This window comes from Balaenoptera borealis (assembly GCF_965194805.1).
Source record: "Balaenoptera borealis genome assembly, chromosome: 20".
Lineage (NCBI taxonomy): Eukaryota > Metazoa > Chordata > Mammalia > Artiodactyla > Balaenopteridae > Balaenoptera > Balaenoptera borealis.
The window spans coordinates 57,184,784-57,198,260 of NC_138879.1; the positions used below are offsets into that span (position 1 = coordinate 57,184,784).

Genomic DNA, 13,477 nt, shown 5'->3' on the forward strand with positions numbered 1-13,477 from the left:
CATGCCAACTAGATTTAATTATGAGGACCTTAGACGCAAAGCAATGGATAGTGCCTTTTCTGGTCCCTTGAGGGCAATCTTTGGGCAAACCCTAGACTCAGAAGGCATTTGTATGGTTGATCAAGAGGCAAGAAGTATGGGCCTCATTTCCAAATGGTTATCAGTGGTGCATTTTCTCAGTAGTAAAGGATTCACAGAGTGAGGTTCTGTCTTCTTCCTTTGCAAGCAGGGAATGAATGGTGCAGGAGGTGGGAGAAGCCAGAATATTAAAAATCCATGGAAAATAGCATATGTCAAAGGAAAAACATGGTCTGTCTGGACCAGATCAAAGTGATGGTGAAGGATATGGTTAACACAAGCATGAATGAGTTTCTTTATAGCTATATTTTACTGTTCAAGGTGGGAGGTAGTCTGTAAATTAAAGACCCAAAATGGATGGATGAAGATAGTCCCAAAGTAGAAACTGTTATTAAGGACCTTTTTTTTTTTTTAATTTTTAAATTTAATTTATTTTTCTTTTACAGCAGATTCTTATTAGTCATCAGTTTTATACACATCAGTGTATACATGTCAATCCCAATCGCCCAATTCATCACACCACCATCCCCACCCCCCCACCGCTTTCCCCCCTTGGTGTCCATACATTTGATCTCTACACCTGTGTCTCAATTTCTGCCCTGCAAACCGGTTCATCTGCACCATTTTTCTCGGTTCCACATACATGTGTTAATATACGATATTTGTTTTTCTCTTTCTGACTTACTTCACTCTGTATGACAGTCTCTAGATGCATCCACGTCTCTACAAATGACCCAAGTTCGTTCCTTTTTATGGCTGAGTAATATTCCATTGTATATATGTACCACATCTTCTTTATCCATTAGTCTATTGTTGGGCACTTAGGTTGCTTCCATGACCTGGCTATTGTAAATAGTGCTGCAATGAACATTGGGGTGCATGTGTCTTTTTGAATTTTGGTTTTCTCTGGGTATATGCCCAGTAGTGGGATTGCTGGATCATATGGTAATTCTATTTTTAGTTTTTTAAGGAACCTCCATACTGTTCTCCACAGTGGCTGTATCAATTTACATTCCCCCCAACAGTGCAAGAGGGTTCCCTTTTCTCCACACCCTCTCCAGCAATTGTTGTTTGTAGATTTTCTGATGATGCCCATTCTAACTGGTGTGAGGTGATACCTCATTGTAGTTTTGATTTGCATTTCTCTAATAATTAGTGATGTTGAGCAGCTTTTCATGTGCTTCTTGGCCATCTGTATGTCTTCTTTGGAGAAATGTCCATTTAGGTCATCTGCCCATTTTTGGATTGGGTTGTTTGTTTTTTTTAATATTGAGCTGCATGAGCTGTTTATATATTTTGGAGATTAATCCTTTGTCCATTGATTCGTTTGCAAATATTTTCTCCCGTTCTGAGGGTTGTCTTTTCGTCTTGTTTATGGTTGCCCTTGTGGTGCAAAAGCTTTTAAGTTTCATTAGGTCCCATTTGTTCATTTTTGTTTTTATTTCCATTACTCTAGGAGGTGGATCAAAAAAGATCTTGCTGTGATTTATGTCAAAGAGTGTTCTTCCTATGTTTTCCTCTAAGAGTTTTATAGTGTCCGGTCTTACATTTAGGTCTCTAATCCATTTTGAGTTTATTTTTGTGTATGGTGTTAGGGAGTGTTCTAATTTCATTTACATGTAGCTGTCCAGTTTTCCCAGCACCACTTATTGAAGAGACTGTCTTTTCTCCATTGTATATCCTTACCTCCTTTGTCATAGATTAGCTGACCATAGGTGCGTGGGTTTATCTCTGGGCTTTCTATCTTGTTCCATTGATCTATGTTTCTGTTTTTGTGACAGTACCATATTGTCTTGATTACTGTAGCTTTGTAGTATAGACTGAAGTCAGGGAGTCTGATTCCTCCAGCTCCGTTTTTTTCCCTCAAGACTGCTTTGGCTATTCAGGGTCTTTTGTGTCTTCATACAAATTTTAAGATTTTTTGTTCTAGTTCCGTAAAAAATGCCATTGGTAATTTAGGACCTTTTTTTTAAACAGAATTTTTTTTGTCAGAATCCAGAAAAGATAATGGCCTTATAGTCAAGGAGTGAGAATGCCAGGATTGCAGAGAAAATAGGAAGAAACACACAATTCAAGGGCAGTCATCACTCCTCTGACATTGACAAATGTGGCTAAGTGATAAAGGAAGGAAAGGTTTGGTGGCCAGGTAGCACTGATTCTTATTAATAAAAGCAAATTTTGGTCACAGTTTTTAGTGGCCTATGGGAAATAGGTAAAGTGATTGATTTAATGATAAGCATTTTAAGAGACAGAAGAAAAATAATTGTGACAGCTCCAGCCATAAAATGTTTCCAGACATTTCAGTTGGACTGAGCTTGACGATACAGTTTATCCTGTGCATTTTTTAAAATAAATGAGAAAATTGAGGTTTAGTGGTACTGAATGATTCATGCAAGACTTCATCATTTCTGGTCAAATCAGGACTGTTCACAAAATAATCCACAGGACATGGGGTTTCATCATTAAGGCACAGAAAAAGCTGATGAAATGAAACATCTTTTTTTTTTTTTTTTTGCTTTTTTAAAGGAAGCTAGGGTTAAGAAAATGGATGGATTGGACAGGTCATGGATTCTTTTCAAGGCATATTTAACTTTGAAGTGTGAGATAAATCTAGTGACTATATAATCATATTATTTATCAGTACGGCTCTATCCCTGGCCTCAAACAGTGAGTGGAGAAAAAAAATTTAAGTAATGTAGGAAATGAGAAGGGCTGCTTAGGAAGGGTCAGGCAAAGGCAGGCTCAGCAGAGTTCTAGACACATAGCAGACATCACAGTGGCCAGAGTAGAAATAAAGGAGAGGACAGTAAAAAGGATGACAATCAGTCTAGAGAAACTGGAGCTAGAGTCAATTAAATAATGAAAGTGCCGTAGGAATAAATGGGCCTGAACAAGCAGGGAACAGACTGGCGAGAGAGCTAGAGACACACATCGAAGGACTGATGAGGGAAACAGACTCCGGGCATTGTTATCACACGGGAGATTTGCAGCTTAACTTAGGACATGCTGGTGAAAAGAGATCTGCTTCCCATTTTTCCGTGTATTCATTATATATGGCTCAGGCTAGCAGAGTCTATCACTCCGTTCATACAGAACTTTTTATTCATGGCCTCATCAAATAGCAGAGGCCAAAGAGTCTGAACAAGAGCTCATTATTTACAGCTAGATGGGAGAAGAGCTAAACGTGTTCAGTACAGAATCATTTCACAGTTGGGAGCCAATGCCGTTTGGTGCTTTTGCATCTTAGTGGGTGAGAAGGGATCAGAAAGCTACATCCCCAAGAAAGTTTTCAATTCCAGATGCTCAGACGCTAGTGGGAAGGGGATTTTTCTCTAAAGAGAACTTTTCCTAAAGTGAAAAGGCACACTCTAAGAAAAGGTAAAGAAGATCAAAGAAGGTAGAATCAAGGCCAAGTTTGGAAATAAAAATAAGGTATCCTTCTGGGGCCAGATGGTTACAAAAAGGGAAAAGTAACAATTAAGAGTCTCATTGAAAAGAAAGGCAGGAATCCAAAAAAACAAAGATGCAAGATGACTTTTGGCATAAGGATTTTGATACAAAAAAGTATTGCAGGGTAAAATGTCACCTAGAAGAAAGATGATATGGAAGTAAGAAGGGTGGGAAAAAAGGGGTGAAAAGATATTTGTAAGTTATTCAGTTGAGGGGAAATGTGGAGTTCGCTGGAAATGCCGAAGAGCTATAATAGCCTAAACTTTTTTTTTTTTAATTTAGAAAGAAAGAAAGGAAAAAAAAAAACTATTCAGGCCTAAATATGGTATAAAAGTGCTTTATGACTCATTCTATATATAGGTAAGTTATTATTATTCTAGAATATTTATTTGGACTTTTCATGACAAAGAACAACTGATCTGGGGTTTGAGGGGTAAGATCAAGTGGTCTGAAACAAGAACTATGTTTTGCTCTAAAGGTATCAGTTGATAGTAACTCATCAGGAACTCTTGTTCCCTCTGAAAAACTGCAGTGAAATGACTGCAAAGTTTTCTTGCTTCCTACTGTTCCCTAGTTGACCAGCTGTTGCAGGCTTGAAATAAAGAAATCTGAGCTTAGATAAGGCTTTGTGGGAAAACAGGTGGGAGAAAAATGCCATTGCCCAGACCAGAGGCAGACAGCCTTTCAGGAGTGGAATGCCAAGTTGCTGACCCTGGTTCTTCAGGTCAGGGATGAAGGGCAGGGCCCTGGGAACCTGGGAAGTGTCCTTCTAAGAACACCTCCAGCTCCAGTCAAAAACGTGCCCACAACTTTCACCTCTGTTTCATCCATCTTCCTTTGGGCCCTGTTTTCCTAATGTAAATATTCTCGGGGAAAATGAAACTCATCTGACCTGCATCTGTCTGGGTGTCTACATCAGATAAACAGACTACTTTCTGTAGAGCTAAAGCTCAGAGCAGTTGCCCCAGGTGGACCACAAGGTTTTCCCCAGGAATCTGAAGCGTGAAGTGGACACCATCGAGTACGGTGCTTCTGATGAGAGGGTAGAACTTAGACCAGTAAGTAGGGTTAAGCCCACAGGGACACAAGGGAGCAGTGGACACAGGCAGGATGAGGGGGGAGAAGTTACTTGAAAAGTGAAGGAAGCAGGGATCTAGGAGGTAGGAGGGGAAAAGGCACATCACTTCTCTTTGTGATGAAAACAAGCCCCCAAGGACGGTAAACACTTTATGATTACTATAAAGTGACTTTGGGTACGTGGACCATAGTTGGACAATGTCTAGACCAGACAGTAACCTGAATGCCCCTGAGGAATTATCAGTTAGCGCCAAGCTAGGAATCTGGCCTCATCACGTACCAGCCAGGCAGAGCTAACAAAGGATGCCGTTTCTCATCATATGTGATCCTTCGAATATACCTAAAATATCAGACCCAGGAATTTGGGGATGAAAAGGACTCAAAACAGTATGTATGATCCCTCTTTATTGTTACTTTTTATTTTGACAGTAAAATTAGAGGAGAATTAAGATGTTGAGCTTATAGCTATTAAAAGAACACAACCAACTGTTGGAAATTTACCTAGATAATTAGGGTTATAGCCTGAAACATACTAAGTATCCTAAATGTCCCACAATGGATTCATATATTAGAAGCAATTTCTATTTTCAGTTTTATTTCCTCCTGACTTAACAAAAATCCATTATTTTATTACTCTGTATTTGAGGTTGCACTGCCTTGTAATTTTCCAAAATTCATTTTTTTAAGCTTTAAACGAAAGACCTGCCATTCCAAAATTTCATGATGTGACAAACAGGTCTATACTTTCCCTATCCATGTTTTTCACCCATATAATTGAGACTCTGAATGCAGATCTGTCTTCACATCGATGAAGATATTTCAGAGACCATAAATTCTACAGTAGCACTGATGTTTCTTGATGTTTGGGTTTTTAAAGTCCCGTTCTTCCTCAGTGGTTACAGGATGGAATAGGAGAATAGGTGGGTATTTTATTTCTACACTAAGACTTTCAATGGCTCTGAGCCATATTTTCTTAATTTGGGGAACCATACGATTCTCTCTTCCCTGGTTCTATGGTGGGCCCATACAAAGACCTGGGGTTTCTAGAAAATGTGGCAGTAAGAGTTCATCTTCCTTTGCTATTATTCAGCCACTCAGGGCCAATTGTAAACCATAGCACATCCATCTGGATTTAGCTGGTTTACAGAAGCCCAGCCATTTACTTCTATTTCTCGACCCTTGGTTGTGTCAGGTGACAAGAAATAACTGTCATGGCACTCTCATGGAGGCAAACTGAAGCTGCAAAACTTGAACTTGAAAAAGACTTCAGAAATGTTTTATTGGAATGATACTATTTTTCCACCTGAAGCTGACTGATTCCACTTCCCAGAAATGCAGTGATCCGTTTGTTACAAGCTGCTCCTGTATCTCAGTTGTAAAAATCCCAGCTCAGCTATGCTTCTCTTTAGTACTTCTCTTGACAAAGCACACCCTTAAACACTGATCTAGTAACTCTAGTGGAGTCACTTACAGAGTTAGAGAAGGAAAGGTTTTCAAGAGAAAACCTAGAGTGGTGAGTGAAAGAATTACTAGTCAAACCTTAATTAGAGTCTGGTTTTTAGACCTGGTTTGGACACAGACCAGCTGTAACTGGTGTACTTCTTCTTCAACTGGAAACCTCAGCACCACTGAGGTGCTGATATCTATGTGTGATAACAAAGAATTATCACACATTTTGGGTGTGATAATACTTTGTTATGAAGGCTCTCATGTACATTATTAGATGGCATCTATAATCCACCATACCCCAAAATATCTCCAGACATCACTTGGAGTGAAAAATTGTTTTTCGTTGAGAGCCACTGTCTTAAGTGTTAGTTTTTTCATCTGTACGGTGGAATGTAAGTGGAGAGTAGGTGTTGGTTTAAGGGGAAAAGATGTACTTAGGGTAATCTGCTACATTAATATAAGCTATTATCGCTGTATAGACATATTTATTTATTCACATATTAAATGCTGGTTATCTTCATGGGTAACAGATTTGGCAGGTCTCTGCAGACAGAACAGGATGAAGGTGTTTAGAAGAAACGTATCCTCTTTACAACTGTAAAATCAAGAGTTAATTTAGAGACACATCAATGTTTTAAACCCCTGCATAACCAGCTAAAGAAAGGATTCAAGTGCCAAATGGGGATTTAATCCACGTCACCATTCAGGTTTATTCTAACTTTGAGGATCTTTGAAAATAAGAAAATTAGAGTGGGATTAATACTTCTGGAATAATAAATATCCGTTCTCTAGAAGCTTATTAATCTATAGTTAATAGGACAAAATTAATTTCCCTTAAAATTTCTTAGTTACCAGAAGAATTTATACACTATAGGCGTGGCCACAAAAGCAAACGATTCAGGATGAAGTTGTAGACCTCTGGTTGTTCTCTAAGAGGGGTGAGCTTGGAGGAAGGATGATTACAATGTTCAAATCAACAGCAGAGCCTATTATCTGATGTAGCTAAATGGATGAAAGAAATCCGAGGCCAAGTCCGTGTACAACAAGAGGAAGTACCACATAAAGGCAGAAATGGAAAATTCATGTTCTGGGGTACACTGATCCAAGATCTTTATACACTTGGCTGGGATCTAAAACCTCTACCACTCTTATGAAATCTTAGAAGTTAGACGGTTTTCCTGGAATGCTCTGTAGTCATTCATTTTAAAAATCATATGACCAAACAAAAAATCTACATGCAAGAAGAGGTTCTTTGCACTCAATTCTGTTCTTTTATTATTTCTTAACACAAAAAGATGAAGGTTGCTGAATACAGTTGTTAGATGCACTTGTGTCCTTGTGCAAGCCACCTTCGCAGAAGGTCCAGCACATGCTTATTAGAGAATCAGAAGCACAAACATGAGTTAAGAGAAAAAACGAAAAGAGTTTAAAATGCGTTTCTTGTTGCTGGTAGTGATGATTCAAGTAAGTAGAACAAAAAAACAGGCTGTAGCATCGGGAAATTGAGGGCGTAGAAGGGAAGGATATCGGCTGGGAAAGGGGACCTGGATTGGGGGTTTACTTAACCCCCGTAAAAGAGAATTAATAAATCAATCCAGAGATTCAGAGCAACGATAGAATATCTAGAAACTTAAATTTTTTTCCTTCATTTTAATCCCGTGTTAGACTTCTCAAGAAATATTTACTTCACCCGATGCAGCATCTATGTCAAATGCACAATGAAACTGCATATTTTAAAACAACTTTAGTTTCTTTTGATTGACAACACTGGAGAAGAATATTGTTTTAGAATACTGGAGTGTCTGGTCCTTTACATTTTAGCAGATATGGAAAATTTCCATGAGATTGGAGACATTTTCCTCTTGGGTTTAAACCTGTAATAAAAATGTTGCTGACAGACCAATTATGAATGTTTTATATAGTTTGTGCATATGTGCTCTTCTCTAAACCAATTTAATTCCCATTAATGCTAATCTCGTTAATGCCCACTCAGAGAGGAAAGGAATACTCTTAATAAGCTATTGATTTATTTGAGCTATTTAAATGGGGAACAGGCAGAAACAGATGGGAGAAGAGGAAAAAGCACCACTTTACCCATATCTGCATTTCTTAGAGTATTTTCCAAATATTAACGAATATTAGGTTATAACTGGTACACAGAGGAAATGGGGAAAAATAAAGTGACAAAGTGACAGCCCTCCCTCCACCCATGAAAAATTGGGGCCTTGTAAATGAGACGTTGATTGACCTTTTTTTAGTACTAGCTGCAAGTTTAGAAATAAGATATTGCAAAGAGAGGCAGATTTCCTTTGTTAAAAAAGAGGTTTATAAAATGAGATTCATATTTGTAAGCTCTTACTGAAGTGGGTTTTTCTTTAAGAAAAAAAGGAAAACACAGTCAAAACAAGAATAGGTAAATTCTTCTCCTACCACACCTTGTCCTGCTCCTAGTGTGACTGGCCATCTTGTTCTCCATACAAGAATCCAATAATTTCTCTCAACTTCAACTGACTCGAGATTTCCATGTCTCAGGGTGCTTTAACAACCCAAGATTGGCTCTTAAAAGATGTTGTGTCCAAGACAGAGTGGTTTCCTTGAGTACAGCTGTGTAAGGTGTCTGGGTGCCATAGAGGCTAGCCTAGAACTTAGAAAGCAACAGGAAACCCTCTCTGTTGGTCCCCAGACTAGCTAACCATTTCTAAATGATGTCTGTGCCTTTCCCATTCTCACTGGAAAAAGTGGCACAAAATAGGGAACAAGTGGAGGATGAGGTTTTGTCCAGAGTCCACCATCTGGCCTTAGGAGACATCACTTAACCTCCCTGAGACTCAGTTTCCTTATCTGCAAAACGGGGGTAATAATCTCCATGCCTTATGTTATTACATCACATCTGAGTGAGTATCAGGATCAAGAAAGATACTGTATTTGAAAGCACTGTGGTAACTGGGAAGTGATGTGCAAACACACAGCATCACTAACTGGGAAAGGCGTTAAGAAAAAGTGGCACAGGAGAAAAACTAAAGGGAGAAAAACATAAGGGTAGACATCAGTCTTATCCGGGCTTTGTTAAAAAGAGAGAGAGAGCACGAGCTGTACCCTCAGGATTTTCTTAAAGTTTTAATGGCAACTGATGCTCATACTTCATAACTGTGCATATAAAACGTGAACTGAAAATGGAAAATGGAGAGAATTTAGATGCGTGCAGGTTTCCTTTTTTGTTTATCCAAATGTTTGCACGTGCAGTTGTACATGACGGTGAGGGCGGAGGCGAGAACAATCTCTTTAACATTCATGGAAAAAAAATACTGAAACATATCAGCAGCGCAAATATTAAACTGCCTCTTCTCTACCGATTGGTAAAAAAATATATTATCTTCTGATATTTTTTTTTTCTTTTTAAATTATAAGGTTATCCGTCCCAGCCGAAGTCGTGGCCCGTCATCTGGTAGAACTTGCGGTTGAAGGGCCGGTAGAAGTCGCGCAGCCGCCGCAGGACCTGGCCGTCGATCTCGGGGTGGGGTCTGCCCTTGGTCTTGCCCAGGCAGTGAGGGCGGCCGCTGCCCTCGGCCTTCTTGAGGCAGGGGAAGCCCTTGGTCTGGTTGAAGTAGAAGTGCTTGTCGGAGATGATGCGCTTGAGGCCCAGGAAGTCCTGCACGCGGCCCAGCTCGCCGGCCGGGTCGCGCACCAGCCGCTCGCCGCTCACGAAGAGCAGCTGCCGGGCGGGGAAGTGGCGCAGCCAGCGCTCCAGGTGCTCGGCGTACAGGCCGATCTGGATGGCGCTCCACGCCCGGTCCACGAGGCCCGCCGTCCGGTTCCTGAAGGCCAGGCTCTCGAAGCTGGGGATGTCGGGCCGCTTGGACAGCGTCTGCGTGTAGTCCGAGACGGCCCTGGTCACCGGGTCCCGCACCACCACCAGGAGCTTGGTGTCCTTGGACATGGCCGAGATGCGCGCGGGCGCCTCGCGCGTCACGAAGTAGCTGGGCGTCTTCTCCATGGTGATCTGCCCCTCCAGGGTCCTCGGCATCAGGTCCCTGGGCGGAGCAGAAAGGCACGTTAGAGCCTGAAGACTGAGCGCCTTCCCCTGATTAACACCGCGAGCTCCTTCCCGGGAGAGGGGGGGTCTTACAGACCCGGAGCCTGAGTTGAGGTACCGACCGCTCCACTTAATAGACGTGTGACCATGATCGCGGAGAAGTCGCACAGACGCAAGGCTGTGCACCCTTGGTTCCTCGTGGATGCACTTAATGGGAAATAATAATACTATCGATCTCCTACGGTTGTTGTGATGATTAAACGTATTAATATACCTCAACAGCTTAGAAAAGTGCCTGGTATAGAATAAGCGCTGTGTAATTTTTATTTTTTATAATTATCAACCCACAAGGCTGTAAGAAAATAACCTTGATCAAATTCTTTAGGTGAATTAGGATAGTGTAATAAACACAATTATATGACTATGGGATGGTGTTAAAATACCCTGAGCCCTTTCTGTAGTTTTCTAACAAACAAAGCAATTACAGTCAACATAATACCATTGCACAGTACACAAAATACTTCTCTTTATAATTCCTGAATTTTCCTGTAACAAACAAGACATGAAATAATCCATTTTTTATCTAATAATTTGAAATGCCATCCTTCCAGTAGTCTAAATATCTTGGTTCCTCTTTCCATTGGCCCAATTATCACATTATGGTATATTTTCATGTACATCAAAGTAAATTCTGACTCTGTTGTTCAAAACGTTTCTAATGATTCTTGTCTGTTTATTCTTCCAGATGAATGTTAGAATCACTTTGTCATGTGGAAAAAAAAAATCCTGTTGGAGTCTTGATGGAGCAGAGATTGCTACCTAGTTCAAGCATGCGTTCCTGCTGCGAAGTGATGGGTCTCGAAGCCAGTCCAAAAGTGTAAGCAGGAGAGATAAAACCTATTTATTCTTCCGAAAGTGTACTGCCATTAAAGCCACTATTTATTATATATGTGAAATACATATATATATATATATATATTCTAATTTTAAGGCACCGTCTTTCTAATTCCAAGTTTTATAAGAAATAGACATTGTTCAAATCAATATTAGATAAATGTATTTGGGAGATTTATTGCAATGACAAAATGTATTTTGTCCTTTGATCCACTGATCCAAACTGATAAATAACCTAATATTAGATCCACTTTTATTCCTGGAATAAACCCTATTTGATCATGGTATATTATTCTTTCAATATAGTCCTAGACTTGATTCATCATTATTTTGCTTTGGATTTCTCATCCATATTCATTAATGAGATGTTCCTTAGTTTTTCTTTTGATCAACAGCTTAATCAATTGTGAGAACATGAATTATTCCACAGATAAAAGGAGTTGAGAAATGTTTCATATTTTTCTATATCCTAGAGAAGTTTCAATAGCAAAATAATTTTCTATCCCTTCAAAATTTGATGGGTCACCTACAAAGCCACCTACTACTGGTACTTTTGGGGTAGAGGTTAAGAAAGGGATTAGAATCTTCAAGTATCTTTTCAGTTTCTTCTGCGGTTATTGTTTTTTGTAATACTCTGCCTCATCTTGTGTCAATTTTGGCAATTAATATTTTCTAAATGAATTACTTTGAAGTTTATCTCAGACATCATATCAACTGGTTCATAAACAATCTGGTGCCCATCTGCATTAACCCGGCACAGATTCCTCAACAGTTGTGGCCATAAGCCACTGATGCTGTGTTAGTTTAATGACACAGGTTTTCTCACACTTTTGCCTTCTTTGATATTTCAGTCAGGTTATCTTTACTTTTTTTTTGGAGGGGGAAACGATAATTAGACATCTCATTTCTGTTGCTTTTTTCTTTGTTGTTTTAAAAAATCTGCAATTCCTTTTTCAAAAGAACTTTTAATGTGTGCCCATTCCCCATTTCTTAAAAATGCCTGAAGGTCTGGGTAGGATAAAGCGAAGACCAGGGAGGTCAGTGTTGACACAAGGGAGACACAGACTGTCTTTACTGCCGATGCAATGCTGGAGCCACTGCGTGACATGAATTCACAGATTTCACCACTGTATATACATATACATACACACTATATATATATATATATATATATATATATTCCCTTCATGGAACTGAGAAATGGGCTAGACCAACCTACTTTGGAAGCTTAGTTACACTTTTATAAGATGAGCCCGGAGATCTATCCAGAAACTGTTGGACTATCTCCGTGAAGAAAATTGGCTGAAAGGTCTGACAAAGTTTTGGACTGTAAAAGCAAATGTCAAGCATCACTGAAACTATAAGAAGGAGTATTTGGTGATTTTTTAAAAAAGTCAGCATTCTTGCCTCTTTCCCTATCATCTCTGACTTTTAACCACTCGACCTCATATTTCGGCCAGTACGACAGAGATAACATGCTTCACGTGGGAGCTACTGGCTGGTAATCTCAGCTTTCCTGCTCTCCGGCCCTGGGGCAAAGCGCAGACTCTGCAGTAGCCTTTCAGCAGAGAATAAAGCTGCAGAATGTGCCGTCCCAGAGGAAATGTTACCAATATCTCTGAAAAAAAGAAACCATATTTTAAATTATCTCAATAGGGTAGGAAAAAGAGCTCTCCAAAATAGGAGGAGTTTGAAGAGGAAACAGCTAAAATAGGATTTCAGAGGAAAAACACATTAATTACTGTCATCTACAGGATGAGGAAAGCTGACGGGTTTAGCATCCCCATTGGGATGGGGAGTCGGGGTTAACTATGAACTCTCTGCAATCTACTTTCTTCAAAAACAAAGACATGCAAGTGTAACTAAATAAATCCTCAATGAGGCTTAAATTGTAGAGCACAGACAGTTGTTTGGTAAAAGGATTCACAACAGAATTCTTTAAATAGCAATCTCCCTTTTAAATTCTACATTCATTTTCTTATTGCAATTTGAATTTTAATGTTCAGAAAAGAGCTCCTCTATCACATAAAACGAAATGCACATGTACTTTGGAATATCGTATTTCGAGGTGTTTAGGCAAACTTAGAAATCTTCCTTCCTTACCAGAGTGAGGCATGTACTGTGACTCTGCTCTGTGCAGGGCTCGGCCTGGGATGGGCAATCAAAGAGCCGTCCCAGTACGACGAGAGCTTTGCAGAAACACCAGGCACGCGAGGGGAGCGGAAAGGTGTACGCAATGAGAAGACATTTGAGGTTTGTCTAAAGACAAGACAAGCTGGGGCAGAGGGTGAGAAATTCCACTGAACGATGGGAAGGGGAGGTCCTAGGACGCCTTAATTTCCAGGCAGACAGTATTGGCTATTGCATTCACTTCTCCATAGTGAGAAGAATTTGGAGACATTTATAGTAAGTATGGGGGAGGAGAAATGGGTAGAAACTAGAATAATAAAGAAAAATTAGAGACGCTTATTTGTTTTCTCCTGAAGATGACAAGGA

At 39.8% G+C, this 13,477-nt stretch overlaps 1 protein-coding gene across 4 annotated transcripts in view; it reads right to left on the minus strand.

Moving 5' to 3' along the window:
- Positions 1-954: 954 nt before the first annotated feature.
- Positions 955-13,477, minus strand: part of LOC309618894 (heparan sulfate glucosamine 3-O-sulfotransferase 3A1) — a 296,024-nt gene continuing 283,501 nt past the window's right edge. For all 4 annotated transcript variants that reach the window (XM_082373369.1, XM_082373370.1, XM_082373368.1 and 1 more), the window contains one exon: positions 955-10,085. In XM_082373369.1, coding sequence (XP_082229495.1) covers positions 9,464-10,078 — 615 coding nt within the window. In that variant the 5' untranslated portion in view covers positions 10,079-10,085 and the 3' untranslated portion in view covers positions 955-9,463. The remainder of the gene's footprint in view (positions 10,086-13,477) is intronic.